The sequence below is a fragment of the Stegastes partitus genome, unplaced genomic scaffold, assembly GCF_000690725.1.
Source record: "Stegastes partitus isolate 25-593 unplaced genomic scaffold, Stegastes_partitus-1.0.2 Scaffold1287, whole genome shotgun sequence".
Lineage (NCBI taxonomy): Eukaryota > Metazoa > Chordata > Actinopteri > Pomacentridae > Stegastes > Stegastes partitus.
The window spans coordinates 84,627-97,918 of NW_007579018.1; the positions used below are offsets into that span (position 1 = coordinate 84,627).

General features: G+C 43.2%; 1 protein-coding gene across 1 annotated transcript in view; it reads right to left on the minus strand.

The window, feature by feature from the left end:
• abca12 (ATP-binding cassette, sub-family A (ABC1), member 12) overlaps positions 1-13,292 on the minus strand; it is a 50,146-nt gene that overhangs the window by 6,832 nt on the left and 30,022 nt on the right. Inside the window, exons 36-47 of the mRNA XM_008298147.1 lie at positions 11,878-11,967; positions 10,791-10,878; positions 10,506-10,633; positions 9,776-9,863; positions 9,299-9,407; positions 7,391-7,445; positions 5,492-5,669; positions 5,154-5,269; positions 2,317-2,479; positions 1,835-2,088; positions 1,175-1,379; positions 445-554 (exon numbers count right to left, since the gene is read on the minus strand). Coding sequence (XP_008296369.1) covers positions 445-554; positions 1,175-1,379; positions 1,835-2,088; positions 2,317-2,479; positions 5,154-5,269; positions 5,492-5,669; positions 7,391-7,445; positions 9,299-9,407; positions 9,776-9,863; positions 10,506-10,633; positions 10,791-10,878; positions 11,878-11,967 — 1,584 coding nt within the window. The remainder of the gene's footprint in view (positions 1-444; positions 555-1,174; positions 1,380-1,834; positions 2,089-2,316; positions 2,480-5,153; positions 5,270-5,491; positions 5,670-7,390; positions 7,446-9,298; positions 9,408-9,775; positions 9,864-10,505; positions 10,634-10,790; positions 10,879-11,877; positions 11,968-13,292) is intronic.

Here is a 13,292-nt window from a genome sequence, read left to right on the forward strand (position 1 = left end):
GCTTCACATACATTTTCTACTAAATCTCAAGGGTTTTATGTTTAAATTTCGACTAATGCAAAGCCACAACATTGCCTCATTTGTGGATATGCTAATTTAATCGAGCTGGGATGCATTAGTTCTAGACAGTGCAGCTTGGGCACCTGTAGAAATAAAAGGAAGGCTTTGTGTTGTGGTTTGCTGGCTTGTCTCTTGTTGATTCCACAGCGATAAGCACAAACCATCTTCAGTTTGCAATGAACACCAGCATATCTGCATATTTAGCCTGACACGTCCACATGTTGGGATTTATTTCTTGCCAAAAATAAACAAACTCTATTCCAGCCAGAAAACACAAACATATACCAATATTCATGCACGGTTGGTACAAGCAATCACAATATTTGAACCGGAAGTTTTAAAAAAACAAAGTTATGTGCATAAATCAATGAATGTGCAGCTTACCCATCCCTGTCCCTGATTTGTGCGGTGCCATCAGTAGGACTAACATCTCCAGTCAACATCTTGAAGGTGGTGGTTTTTCCTGCTCCGTTCTCTCCCAGCAGGCCGAAGCACTGAAAACCAACACTCCTGTTTTAGTGACTGCAAGTATTTAAACACTACACGGTGCTAGGATACAATAATTGGGCTTATTGGAGATAGATTAGATGTTTAAGTGAATATTCAGAGCAACACACATCGTAAATAATCACTTGTAAAGAAGTGCTCCTATAGCACCTGTTTCCATCTTGAGCGACACATTTTCATCCCTGACATAACAAGATGTGTTGTTCAGTCCCAAAGACCAGGCTGAATATGGTTCAAATAAAATATAAAATTAAAACGAAGCATTCAATTTATCACTTTTCATTGACTTCAAAGTGCTACGTTGTCTTTTTAGTCTATATTTACATATATACAGCAGCTAATAGAGCATCCAAATCCTCAGATGCATTTACAGGTATATGAATCTCCACTGGGTTGAATTTTAAAAAAAGACCGACAGTGCACTTTTAGTAATTTAAATTAAGTTCAGTCTCTGACTACTACATTGTACACAGTAAACAGAACAGCCTATTATGTTCCTGTCACAACCGGTTAGTCATTTATAACTCAATGTCCATTTTGTTATCCTACAGCCTCAGACTGATTCCGGTGTGTTGATATTCTGACTTCCTTATCCCTGAGGGCTTACCTCTCCTGCTGGGATGCCCACAGACAGCCTCTTCACAGCGGGGACCTTCCTCTTGAAGCGTTGATACACCTTAGTGAGCTGGTTGACTTGCAGGATGTCCGAGTTGGCCGCTCCGCTGGACACCCGAAGGTGCTCGGCCACCACGTCCTCGTCCTCGTCATTGCAGGCTACATGGGGCATGGCTTTTGGTCGGCAGAACAGACGCCTGAAACAAGACAGAATATTTTATAATTATTATATACTAACAACGAGATGTTGAAGTTAATGAGGGCGACTGGGATTTATTTATTTAAAGAAATTGGACATCTATCTCGGCCCATTAAAATGAAAAACTGTCATTTTGCATCTTGTTGTCTACTTTCCAAGTGGCTCTTTGCTAATTTAACCATTGTTTGCGTAATGTCTGCTGGTAAAATACTGCATCTAACTTTCGTACTTTTGGCTGCAAGGAGACTGCAAATCTTTTTTCAGGTTAAGCAAAAAAACACAACTTCAGGATGTGCAAGGCCATAAAATCCAGAGGACACCTAAAATTGATCTCAGCTCGACATTCTGTACATACAGTATTTTCTCAATTTAATTGCGAGGCTGGATGCGACATGCACGCAGGAGTTCATGATCCTTCGTGGCATCGAAACACCAGCTCTGGCTTTTCCCCACCTCACGCCGCGCATGATAAACTTGTTGAGCAGGAGGCGCAGGGTCAAGAAGACCACGCCTTGGATGAAGGAAGAGAGGAGCATCCGGCCCACGACATCCATGGAAAACGGGTCCCGGTAGGCGTCGACTCCGTAGCCGCTGAGGATCTGGACCTCCACGTTCATTCTGGCCAGCTGCAGCAACCCGTTCCCGAAGTTGAATTGCGGGAAGATGAGGAAGATGTGGTTCAGCGAATGGTAGATGTCTTGGATGATCTGAGAAGACGTGAGGATACAAAAGTGAGTTAAAGGGTAGCAATCACCCTGAAGTGTTCACTTTCCTGTCAATTCATATAAGTGCTATTTGCTCTGGTCACTCCTCTGTAACTCACTGTCACCTCAGCCACATGGACTGACCAGGCTTCATTCAGCAGTTAATGAAACTACTTCAGCGCTACTAAGTTCCTAACAAAAAGCGTCTCTTCTCCGGCAGCTTATTCTGACCTCCGGGTTGTGATTGGAGATTTGACCCATGAAGTAGAGGATGGAGGTGGACATGATGGTGTTGATGGTGATGAAGAGGTTGATGCACACGTAGGTGAGGAAGGCCATCTCTGCATCTTTGAAGACGCCCGCTAAGAGGTACATCCAGGGGAAGGTAGCAAACCTGAGGAGGTGACACAGACAGGATACTTCAAACACGAAGAATCAACTAATAATATCTCCACACGCAAGAGCCTTAAAATAGCCCCGCTGTGATCTGTTTGGGCTGGTTTCAGATTCAAATCAAAACACACAAAGTGGATATAGAAAATTTATAAAGTTCTCCTCGCAAAAGCACCTCCTGAAACGAGACAACGTTCTATTTTTACCAGAAGCGGTCGGAGTCTTTACCAGACTAAACAGAGAAGCTGTGAGCCTGATGAAAATAGGCACCGAGGAACGCTGAGAAAGGAAGGTGGAAAATACCAACACCACCAGGAACGTAAACATTCAGTCATGACGCCAAAACAGAGGAAGATAAATTACTCCTCTCTTTTTTTTTTCCCCCCTCAGGTGGCAGAACATCTTCTTCCATTTTTTTTTTTTTTTGGTTGTCTCTGTTCTCTCCCACATAATCTGCTTGTTCATTTGATTGGGGTGTCCGGGTCAGCGAGACAGAGGGGAGGAGAAAGAGATGAAAAAGAAAAGAGCAGGGTGAGAAATGAAAGAGACAGACACAAACAGATAGAGCCAGACAGAGACAAAGCATCTGCGTGCCATGGCCAAAAAAAAAAAAAAAAAAAAGGTGCTTGGTAGGCAGACTGTGGGTGCCAAGACATGACAAGGAACAGAGGCAAGAAGGCTGCGGACCAGACCAGGTGGGTGCAGCCTGACAGATGGAGCGCTGCGATTACTCATTGCTTGGGAGGGAGACATCTGTCTGATAAATGAGAAGCACAATGCTGACGTGGCCCTCTAAGATCCAGGGCTCAGGACACAAGACCTGCAAACACGGGAGCCTAAACCCCGGCTACAGCTGGGGGATGCTGCGAATAATCCCGGTAAATCCAGATGAGAGAAACATGACACATCATTGCTTTTGATACCTTCCCAAAATCTAAATCTTATTGTCAGACTGATTTTAAAACCTTGGTATTTCGAGATGATAGCTCGTCTCTATCTCACACTAAGTCATATTGTTATTGCCATAAGCCCTGTAGCTTCCTGATCCTCCCTCCTCCTCCTCTCTCACTCTCTCTCTCACTCTCTAGCGTTTCTTGCTTTGGCTTGAATGGGATAAACAAGTTGGCAGTGATTTTTCTATCAGCCTTTCAGTCCTACCGCCATCTGTCTTTGCAAGACATTCAGAAAAATTTAGCTGCGTTTGCATTTGAACAACAGCAGCAGCCTCCTTATGCTCGGCGCTGTAAATCCAACCTGGTGGCACACAAAGTAACGCGTGGTGGAGGCTGCAAATCACAGAGTCGGAAAATGCAGGAACATTTGAGTGATCACATGACTTTGAAAAATCCTCTGCAAGAAACACGTGGTAGTTTTGATTTGGCCCGGTATGTCGTTGTTTGGAAGCAAGAATTACCGGGATGTTCTGTGTTAATGTTAAAGATGACGGTCATGCTGTGAGTACTGCCTTAAAATACTTCACAAACAGTTTAACCATAACTCAAACTGTCTCATCCATTTAAGTTTACAGTCTTGGTTCAACACTACCGAAGCTGTCACGGTTGTGTCACAGGGATCATTAGCGACAATTTCTTTCAGCTTTATCTCTAAATGAAGAAGTAGCTTTCATGGCCAGATGTGAGTCACACATGCAGAGGTGTGAACGTTCTAAGGTGCGCCATCTGTGCTGAATTACATCAAAGCATGCAGCGTCTTCACACAATCAAGAGGACATATGCTGCAAATGGACTAAATTCACAGCTGATCTCAGAGCAGGAGATCATCGAATAAACCAAAACCAGTAGCCCCTGTTTGTCTGTATGTGAAACTGCAGCATCTACATATATCACAAAAACAAAAGTACACAACAAGCTAAGAATATGTTCGCAAAATTATGTAGTCTGTTGACAGCCTCGGTGTTACATTTCCGGTTTAGTCAGAGCTGAAGCAAAAAGTACTGAACACTGTAATGTAAGTTCTTTGGCTGTACTCGTAACAGTTCTGCCTAAAAAAAAAGCCAAGAATGCACCAGTTTATGACATCTTACCACAACCCTTTACCCTTGTGCTAACATCAAGCAGTGACAGCAGCGGATTTGACAAAACCGCTTCTATAACTCTTGTACTACTGTGTTCGCTTCACCATTAGATCCATTTTTAATGAGATCTTAGCGTGAGTGTGATTTCTATCTGCTGTCCTTTCACTCTCTCCCCTCTACCCTCACACCAGCCAGTTAAAGAAGATGACTACCCCCCCCGGAGAACGGCTCCACTGGAGGTTTCTCCCTGTTGAAGGGAATTTTTTTCTTCCCACTGTCATCGAGCGCTAGAGCTCCTTCCTATGTGAGGTGAATTTAATTAGTGAGTATAAAGTTATTATAATGGACTGAATGATGGCCAGAGCCACCTTTCTTAAGCTGTAGGAACATTTTAACTTTATTAAGTCGTAATAAAATGTAGTTTTCCTTTTCACAATAGAGCAGTTGTGTAGCTACTGTGGTGGCTTTGTGTTTGAACGATATATTAATACATTTTAGTCCCATGATGGTTCATCATCAGACAAAACTTTGCCAACAACATGAGACAGGGCAAAGAATATACAATACAACACCATACTATACACATCTACAGTCTCTTCTTATCAGGTTTAGTAAATCAGCCTTTTCCCAAATTACTGACCCAAACATCAGCAGCAGGAGGGTGATGGCGCCCAAATTCTGTCGATCTGTAAATGCTGGAATCTGGAAGGCAGCGATCACGCCAACGGTCAGCGTCACTGGGATCAAATAGACGACCTGCGGGAAAAAGGTTGGACATGAAGCATCAACAAAAGGCATGCTAGTTATGATTAGATACTTAAAAAGTGATTAATTAACTCTGAATATCTCTCTGATTAAGAAAAAATAAGCAGAAAATGTTCTGAGGTACAGTTCAAATCTAACTTCTTGCTTATGTTGTGACTGAAAATAATTCCAACACACTGTATATCATGTGTATTGAAGGCTGCTGTATGTTACCATGTCATAGAAGAAGTTCACAGCCCAGTAGAAAGGCTCGCTGATGCCTGCGATGTGCTGGAGCCTCTTGGACCCGCTGTGGTGCTCTTGAACTTCGTAGATGGCGAAGCTGGCTGTTGTGATGGAATAACCGGTCAGCACGCACATGGCCACGATGATCTGGAGCATTCCCTGGACGCTGTGAGGAAACGACAACACGAATAATCAGTTATTATATCCAGAATTAGGGAATTATTCTTTCCCACGATGTTGTGTATGTTAATTCTTTTTTTCTGAGGAAAGACTTTAGTGCCACAGCAGAGACAACAAAGTGCGCAAACAAGTCAATATAGTGAGTGTGGCGTGCCGGGTCCCTTTGAATGAGGCAACCTGGTGTAAGGCTTTTCTGAAAACAATGGCCCATTTTAAAGTCTTGCTACAAATTATCATATCATTCCCTGCTGGGACCTGACTCATGTGAACTATTGAAGTGACTCACAATAAATGGAATTCCATTAATAACTAACAGCTTTGTAAAGAAGAGATCCTTCTGCCTTGCCTTTGACAAGATAATAACTGCAAAGAAGAAACAGATGGCTTCACGTAGAGAACAACTTCACACTGCTCTTGCTGTACAGTCAGTAAGCCGGTGGTGCTGCTGGGAGCCTGCGGAGCCTATTGTACAGATTAGACCCAAGAAATCCAGTTCGAGCTTTGATCCCTTAGTTGCTCTTCAACCCCGCGTGTTCGCTGAAACATTTCTGAGGCCAGCACATGTCCATCTCTCACGCTCTCTCTCTCTCTCTCCTATACCTTGCCTGCTGCTGCTGAACTACTTCCACCACTCCCATCTGGCCAGAGCACAACGCCGTCCTTCAGCCAAACAGAATAAGCTGCATGAGGCTGAAAAGAGGATGAGGTTGAAGTTGGCAGAGTGACCGAGTGGGCAGGAGAAAGAATATCAGAGAGGGACATGTGGTGGGCGTTTCAGGGCATCGCTAACTACAGAGGGTAGCCAGGAGTGGCGACTACTGAGCAGGCTTGTTATCAGCACAGCCAAGACGGCCTCAGAGTTTCCCCCCGTGGTCACATTTGGTAAATAAAGCCATTTGGAGTAATAAGTCTGCTGTATCTTTAACATGGCTGCAGCCAAATCAATACATCAAGCAGGGGGAGCCGAGCATCAGCCTGCAAATGTGCACTTGCGGCCTCTGCGGCAACAAATAATGCACAAATTCATAAATGTGGAGTATGTGTGAAACTGACGGCCGGTAACACCGAAATGGCCGTCGAGGTGGTTAGTGCTAATAAGACTCTCTGGAGGACAGACTTTCATGAGGTCATAAGTTCGACCCAATCCACTCTCACAATGATTTATTTGATGCGATCCTCTGGAACGCACGCTCGCCTGCATATATATATATAAATATATATATATATATATATATAAATATATATATACACGGAGCACCCATTTTGCCATCTGAGTCTCTAAAGCAGAATGTGAAGTATTTTAAATAAACTCATTTTGGGAAGTGGAGGAGAATCAATCCACCTCAGTGCCACCTTCAGGATAAACACTCATTATATTGGGACTCTGATCAATAGTGTAAGCTCAGGGAAATCCATTTAGAAAATCAAATATGGGTAAATACTGCTGTCATGTACCTCCCCTGCCCCGAATCCACCCAGACGTTGACGTCCCCGAATTGAAAAGCAGGATGCCTCCATAATTTATCTCAGGTCAGCCAAACAACCGCCGATATTATTCATAATGATGTGATTAATTTTGGAATACTTTCACCAATTAGAATGCTAATACAGGTCTATTTTATTTAATGTTTTCGTCCAAGTGCAGCCGTTTGTATCATTGCATACTAGCAGTCAATCCAGCAGAGGAGTTTGAAGCACAGTCCTTACATTGCATCTTCATCATCCGCCCGACCAAAGTAGGGGTGGCTGGAAACTGAAATAGCTGTAATAGAAATAAACAGAATATTATGTTAGCGACAGAAAAACAACAGCATGTGAGCCATTTTTCAGCACAGAAACCAAATGAGCAATGATATTCTCTTAGCCTGGGACACAGTCAATTGAAAAATATAGTGCAAGATGATTTCATTTGCCGGTGCACACAAAGGAAATTGAATTTTCTTTATCATTTTTTTCCGGCTCTTCTAGATGCTCACAGACATGAACCGCTCCCGCACATGTTTCTGCTTATATTTCCTCAGATAGGAGAGTAAGAGGTCACCTAAAGCGCAGCGGGCCCCAGAGCAGGTTGTGGAGGGGGGGGGGATCAGTGCGTTGCTCAAGGGAACTTTGGTGGAACTGACGGGTACTTCTAGCTAATAATCAGTGACACTACATCACGACTGGCCTCAAGTCAGATGTCCCCACATCTGGTTTGTATACAGCCCACTGGGAAACGGCTACAGCTGCAGCTAGGAGCTTAATTCATTATCAAATTACCTGACAAATTCTGGATCTATCAATAAATCATTTCCAAGATGATGTATCTAAATTGCTAATTTTGTTGGCCCTAAACCCAAAGATATTAATTATGTTGTCAAAGATGGTTCAGCCAACCAACATCATTCTAGAAGCTGGAAACCATGAAATTTTGCCATTTTTTCCCCTCAAAAATGACAATTAATTGATTACAACATGTTTAGGACATTGTAGCTCTCACTTACTCAAGATGAGAATGTGCAGCATTTTAAAAAGTACTAAAAAGGTTTTCTTTCCAGCTCTGCAGGTGTACTATTAAACAGTTGATTAACTGTATATTTGCTCTGGGGGGACGGGTCAGAAAGATTTTCCCTACAAAGCACGGCTGCAGGTAGGAGTGATCAGAATTCATAGTGTGGACGGAGGAGATTGGTGGACAGGACTGCGATGGTACATCTGCAGCAGTGGGCGGTTATGATCAGAAATCCTGTGAGAGTGGGATGAAAAAAAAAACAGTTTGATGCAGACATCTGAAGGGTCCCAACCCAGAGTCGATACTGTAATGCACAATGCGGGGGTTAGGGCATAATTTCTGACAAATAAACCAGTCACCTTGAAAAGTAATCTCTCCGGATCTCCACCCCGGACAACCCCCAGCACCGCTGTGAGTTTGCAGGTAACATTTAAATGGTTACACTTTACCCTTGGACATTTTTATCATCTACTTGGGGAATAAATGCGTGCGTCTGAGCCGATGTGCACGCACTGTATGTTTTTGGGAGCTTTTCTTAATGTGCGTTTGTGTGTGTGCTTGTGTTTGTGTAGTCCTGCCCGCAGGCAGATGGTCAGGGTGATACTCAGAGCTGAAACAGTGCTGCAAACGTGGGCCAGCCTCGTTTCTCTTTAGCATAGCTCCCCAGTGAGTGGCGCTCATCAGTATTCACCATGCATAGTGATGCGAGAGTAAGGACACACAGCACCCCCTGGCTTCAATCCAATGAAATGAAGCACGAGTAAACACACTGTTTACAGCTTGCTTTAGATTTAGTATATGAAATGCACTAGATGCTCAGTCAGGAACACTCTTTTTGTTTTTTTTTAGTTTTATTCTATATTTTCTGAAAACCAGGTGCGTTCTGAGCCGAGAGGAATAAAAGACAATCCCAGCAAAATAATATGCATATCTCTTTTTCTAAAATATCACAAAATAACCTGCAACAAATGCCAGTTTCAGGACACTAGATAACCTTTCCTGTTATTGCCTTTGACTGTATAGAATCAGTTAAAATGAAATCTCCTCAGGTGTTCTCCACCTGTTACTTAAAGTTTTACTTCTTCCTTCAAACTCTTTTTTTTTCTGCATCAAGTCTAGCTTACCATATTTCTGCGGCTCCTTGTCTGCCGGAAGATTGGAGCGTAGGATGAGGTTGCTGAGGCTGTTTAAGTATGCTGGCATTGTGTGATAGCCTTCAGGATTGAACCAGACCTACACCCGTGCAACACAAACACAGACATGCATAAAAAAAAAAAAAAAAAGAGAAAAACATCCCTCACGCTGCTGGAGATCAGAAAATGTAAGTCTGCCGCATCCGGAGCAACACACGTTAAAGACACAAAGAGCGCAGACATCGTTATCCGGAAACATTTACACACTAAAACATTGGCACAATTGCCGCAGTAAAGCATATTTACGATGACACTGATGGTGTGAAAATCCAGCTCCATCTGCACGGATTGATCTCGCAGCCAAGCAAGTTTAGTTAGGGTGTCATGTTTTTAACTTTTAACAACTCTTCAGCGCGGCAATTAAAGTGATAATGAGACAGGCAGCGCGGCAGCAGGAGAGAACGATACCTTAGACAGCGTTCGGTTGTTGGGCACGGCTGTGATGTCCATTTGCAAGTCGGGTGGGAGCGGCATGCCGAACGCAAAGCCGCCATACCTGACAAAAAAACCCAAAACAAAACAAATTGGACGTATTGATCAAACATGAAGAGCTGCAATTGCTGCTGAGAAACTAGATGTGACACGCTGGTTTTCAATTGCTTTGTTTTTTTCTTTTAATCACAGTAATTAACCAACATGCGAGCATTTCAGGGTAAAAGCATCTAACCCCACGTTGAAAGTGTGACTGCCATCATCAACAAGGTACTAGAGGCCAATTTGTATCAAGCTGAGACAGTTTTTAGGTATTTGTTTTTAATATTTGGATTTTTCTTTGACAAAACAGCAGCAACTTAGACATGGGTGATGATTATATAAAGCTATTTTCTCGAAAGAGTGAAAGGATTGTAGGGATGAACACTCCAGCCTTTCATTTGGAGCAATTGTGGACTATGAATAATTAAAGCGTCAAGCGAAAAGGAAAAAAAAAAAGAAGCTCCATACATTATTTGCAAACTATCTCAATATAATGATGTAATAAAATGAAATGTAATTACAGAATGGGAGGAAATACAAGTGCTTGGATCTTCTCTTCAAATCGATTTATTCACTTCATGTAATTAGAATGTGGTTTGTACCACACCGCACGGAATACAGCGAATTATCAGCAAGATATGGCTGAAATATAAACTGCATTCACCTGTTCCTGATGAAGTCGTTGGCGGTGGCCACCAGGTAGTTCTCCACGTTGACGCCGCTCAGATTGTAAACAGTCTGAGACGAGGGGATCCGTCTGTGGGGGGGCTGGTGCTTGTTCACGTCGCAAACCTGCAGCGTACACGACACGAAAACGCATTAGACTTGACCTCAAACGGTCACGGCTGTGAGCGCAGCAAGACACACGCGAATCACGTGTCCAAACGCACACACACAAGTGAGAACACGGAAACTCACTCTGTCACTGCTCCCAGTGACCCGACCTCACCTGTTCCTTTTCGGTGCATTTACAGACGTTAAATGTGCTGGAGCTGTTCCCTCTGGAGCTCCAGCTGTTTGTGTTTCTTGTGCAGACCCTTAAAGAGAAAAAAGAAAAGATGAAATGGTGTCTCGGTGAAATGATGGGAGTCTGTAGTGTGTGATAATGCCACGAGTCGGTCCCCAGACACATCCCAGGACACATCTGGAAACTGATGTGATGACCTGAACGATGCTAGAAACTTTTGTACCTTCGGGAGGGAGAAAAAAATAAAATCTGCCACCAGTCATAAAGTATCTGTAAACTTGGATTTTGTTGTTTAATATGTGCTGTAAACCATACTGTGTGGAATATGCGTTTGCGTGGGCCGACGTTCAACTCCCCCACGTTGCCTTTTCAGCCAAACGCTTTCAGGCACAGATTGAAAAGAGTTTGTAGCAACATACACGTGCTTTCACACCTGATAACTAAAAACGAATCAGTAATGAACACAGTCAGGTATCAGCACGTTCTCTATAAATGTGAACTATGCAAATACAACATGCAGCGCTGGACAATGTCATGTTGCAGCTACAGAGGCTCTTCTTTGCAATATGTGATCCGTCATTCTCTTTATCACTCTCTCTTTTTTTTTTTTCTCTCTCTCTCTCTCTGGCTGAGAATTTTAAAATGCCTCTGAGGTCTGGTTCATGAGTGCCAACATTGATTTGAGTGCCTGCAAGGGGAAAATCTCCCCTATAAACACGAGGTGTTTATGGAATACAGATGACGCTCTGACATCGCAGAGTTCCGCTGCAGGCTTTCAGCCACATGCGATGAGCTGAGCGGCAGGAAAATGAAGAGGAGGGACATGAGAGAAACCGGAGAGAGCGACAGCAATAGGAGAGAGAGTCGGTCTGGTAAAATGAAACAAGGCGAAAGCGGAGGCACGGAAAGAATGACAATTAGTGCAAAATGAAGTCGCCGCATGTTAGGGAAAGAATGACATGAAAAGACTGAAGGCAGGCACGCAGAGTATCACGGACATTTTCAGGGGAAAGAAAGAAAGAAAGAAGAAAAAAAAACCAGAGCTGGCATTTGAGGTGTAATTACGTACAGGTTATCAGACTTGTCGAGGCAGGCGTTATCGATCCCTGGGAATGACATCATGGTGTCCGCCAGATGGCTGGAGCGGGGGTTTTGGTTGCTGTGGAGCGAGAGAAACAGCTTTGGCTCAGAAATTTTACAATAATATGAAGTAACACGGACAAAAGGTTGTCTCATACGGCTCTGACATGGCATCAGTCGACAAACAGACTGACGCAACAGCCAGACAGCCAGGCAGATTTTAGTTAAGTTATGATTGATTTATTCAAATTGATCCTGGCGGCGGAGGTTTTTTTTACAAAGAATTAGAATTAAACGTGGGCATTTGTTAAGTTCTTAGTTGGAAATCCTGCTTAAGAGCAATGTACTAATTCACAGCGTTGTCAATAAAAACGCAGAAACAATCAGCGGTTTTAATTGAACACGGCTTGGAGGAATAAAAGAAGAGCACGTTTTACTTGCCGCTTTAGATTTAAGTTGATTTGTTTTATTTCCAACCATCCCTCGCCTTTAAACACACACACAGTTCAGTCATAAATAAGGACTCATTTGCACTGATCATAAAATTCACTCTGTACAGGTTCAGAAAATGTGGTGGTTTCGACCCGCAGTTGCATTGAGAGAAAACTGAAGCACCTTTGGCCCTGAAGTATACACACTATATATACGCTATAATATCCCTCTGCACCCCCCAAATGCAATCCTGACACTGATCTCTACAATAAATAATTAAATATCATTTTTCAATCTCCTTTGTATATATGAGGCTGAGGAGGACCGGGAGGGGAGTCCATACCGCCTTTGATTCAGATTGACACCTCAGCATTTTCTTCCTTGCTCTATATCCCCTTGATCAAACCAAGAGCACATCTTGAGAATGAAGACATCTCGCAATCTCCTGACACTCTTAATCTCTCTCACTTTGATCTTGCGTCGTAGCCGTCCTCATCACAATCATCTTTTACCCTCACGTTCTCTCCTGCTCCCTCTCTCTCGCTCTCTCTCTGTCTCCTTAAGGTCCATCTGCCCTTCAACAAACTCCAAACTCAAGTTCGTTTTATACCGTGACACGTCGTGCCCCGAAAACGAGCGCAGAAACGCGATGAGCCCGGTCGAGTAGACAGAGAAGCTCCCGGTCGGTGTTGCAGTTTCTGGCTTCGTGGTTTCAGGATTTAATTTTCTTTTTTCTTTTCTTGCATGTATGTATGACCGTCCACTTTGCCATGAACCACGTCAGTTACAGTATAAGAGTGGAGATAAACTGTAACGGCAGTGATGATGACATTTTCCTTTTGCCTTTGCAATCATTTTTTGTTTATGTACTACTCCAATTCCAAACAAAAAGTTTAAGGGTGTTTTCTGTTGTTGCTCTAACAACAAATTTTAAAACTTATCATCAAATAAGGTTTGGCGAATCAGCTGAAA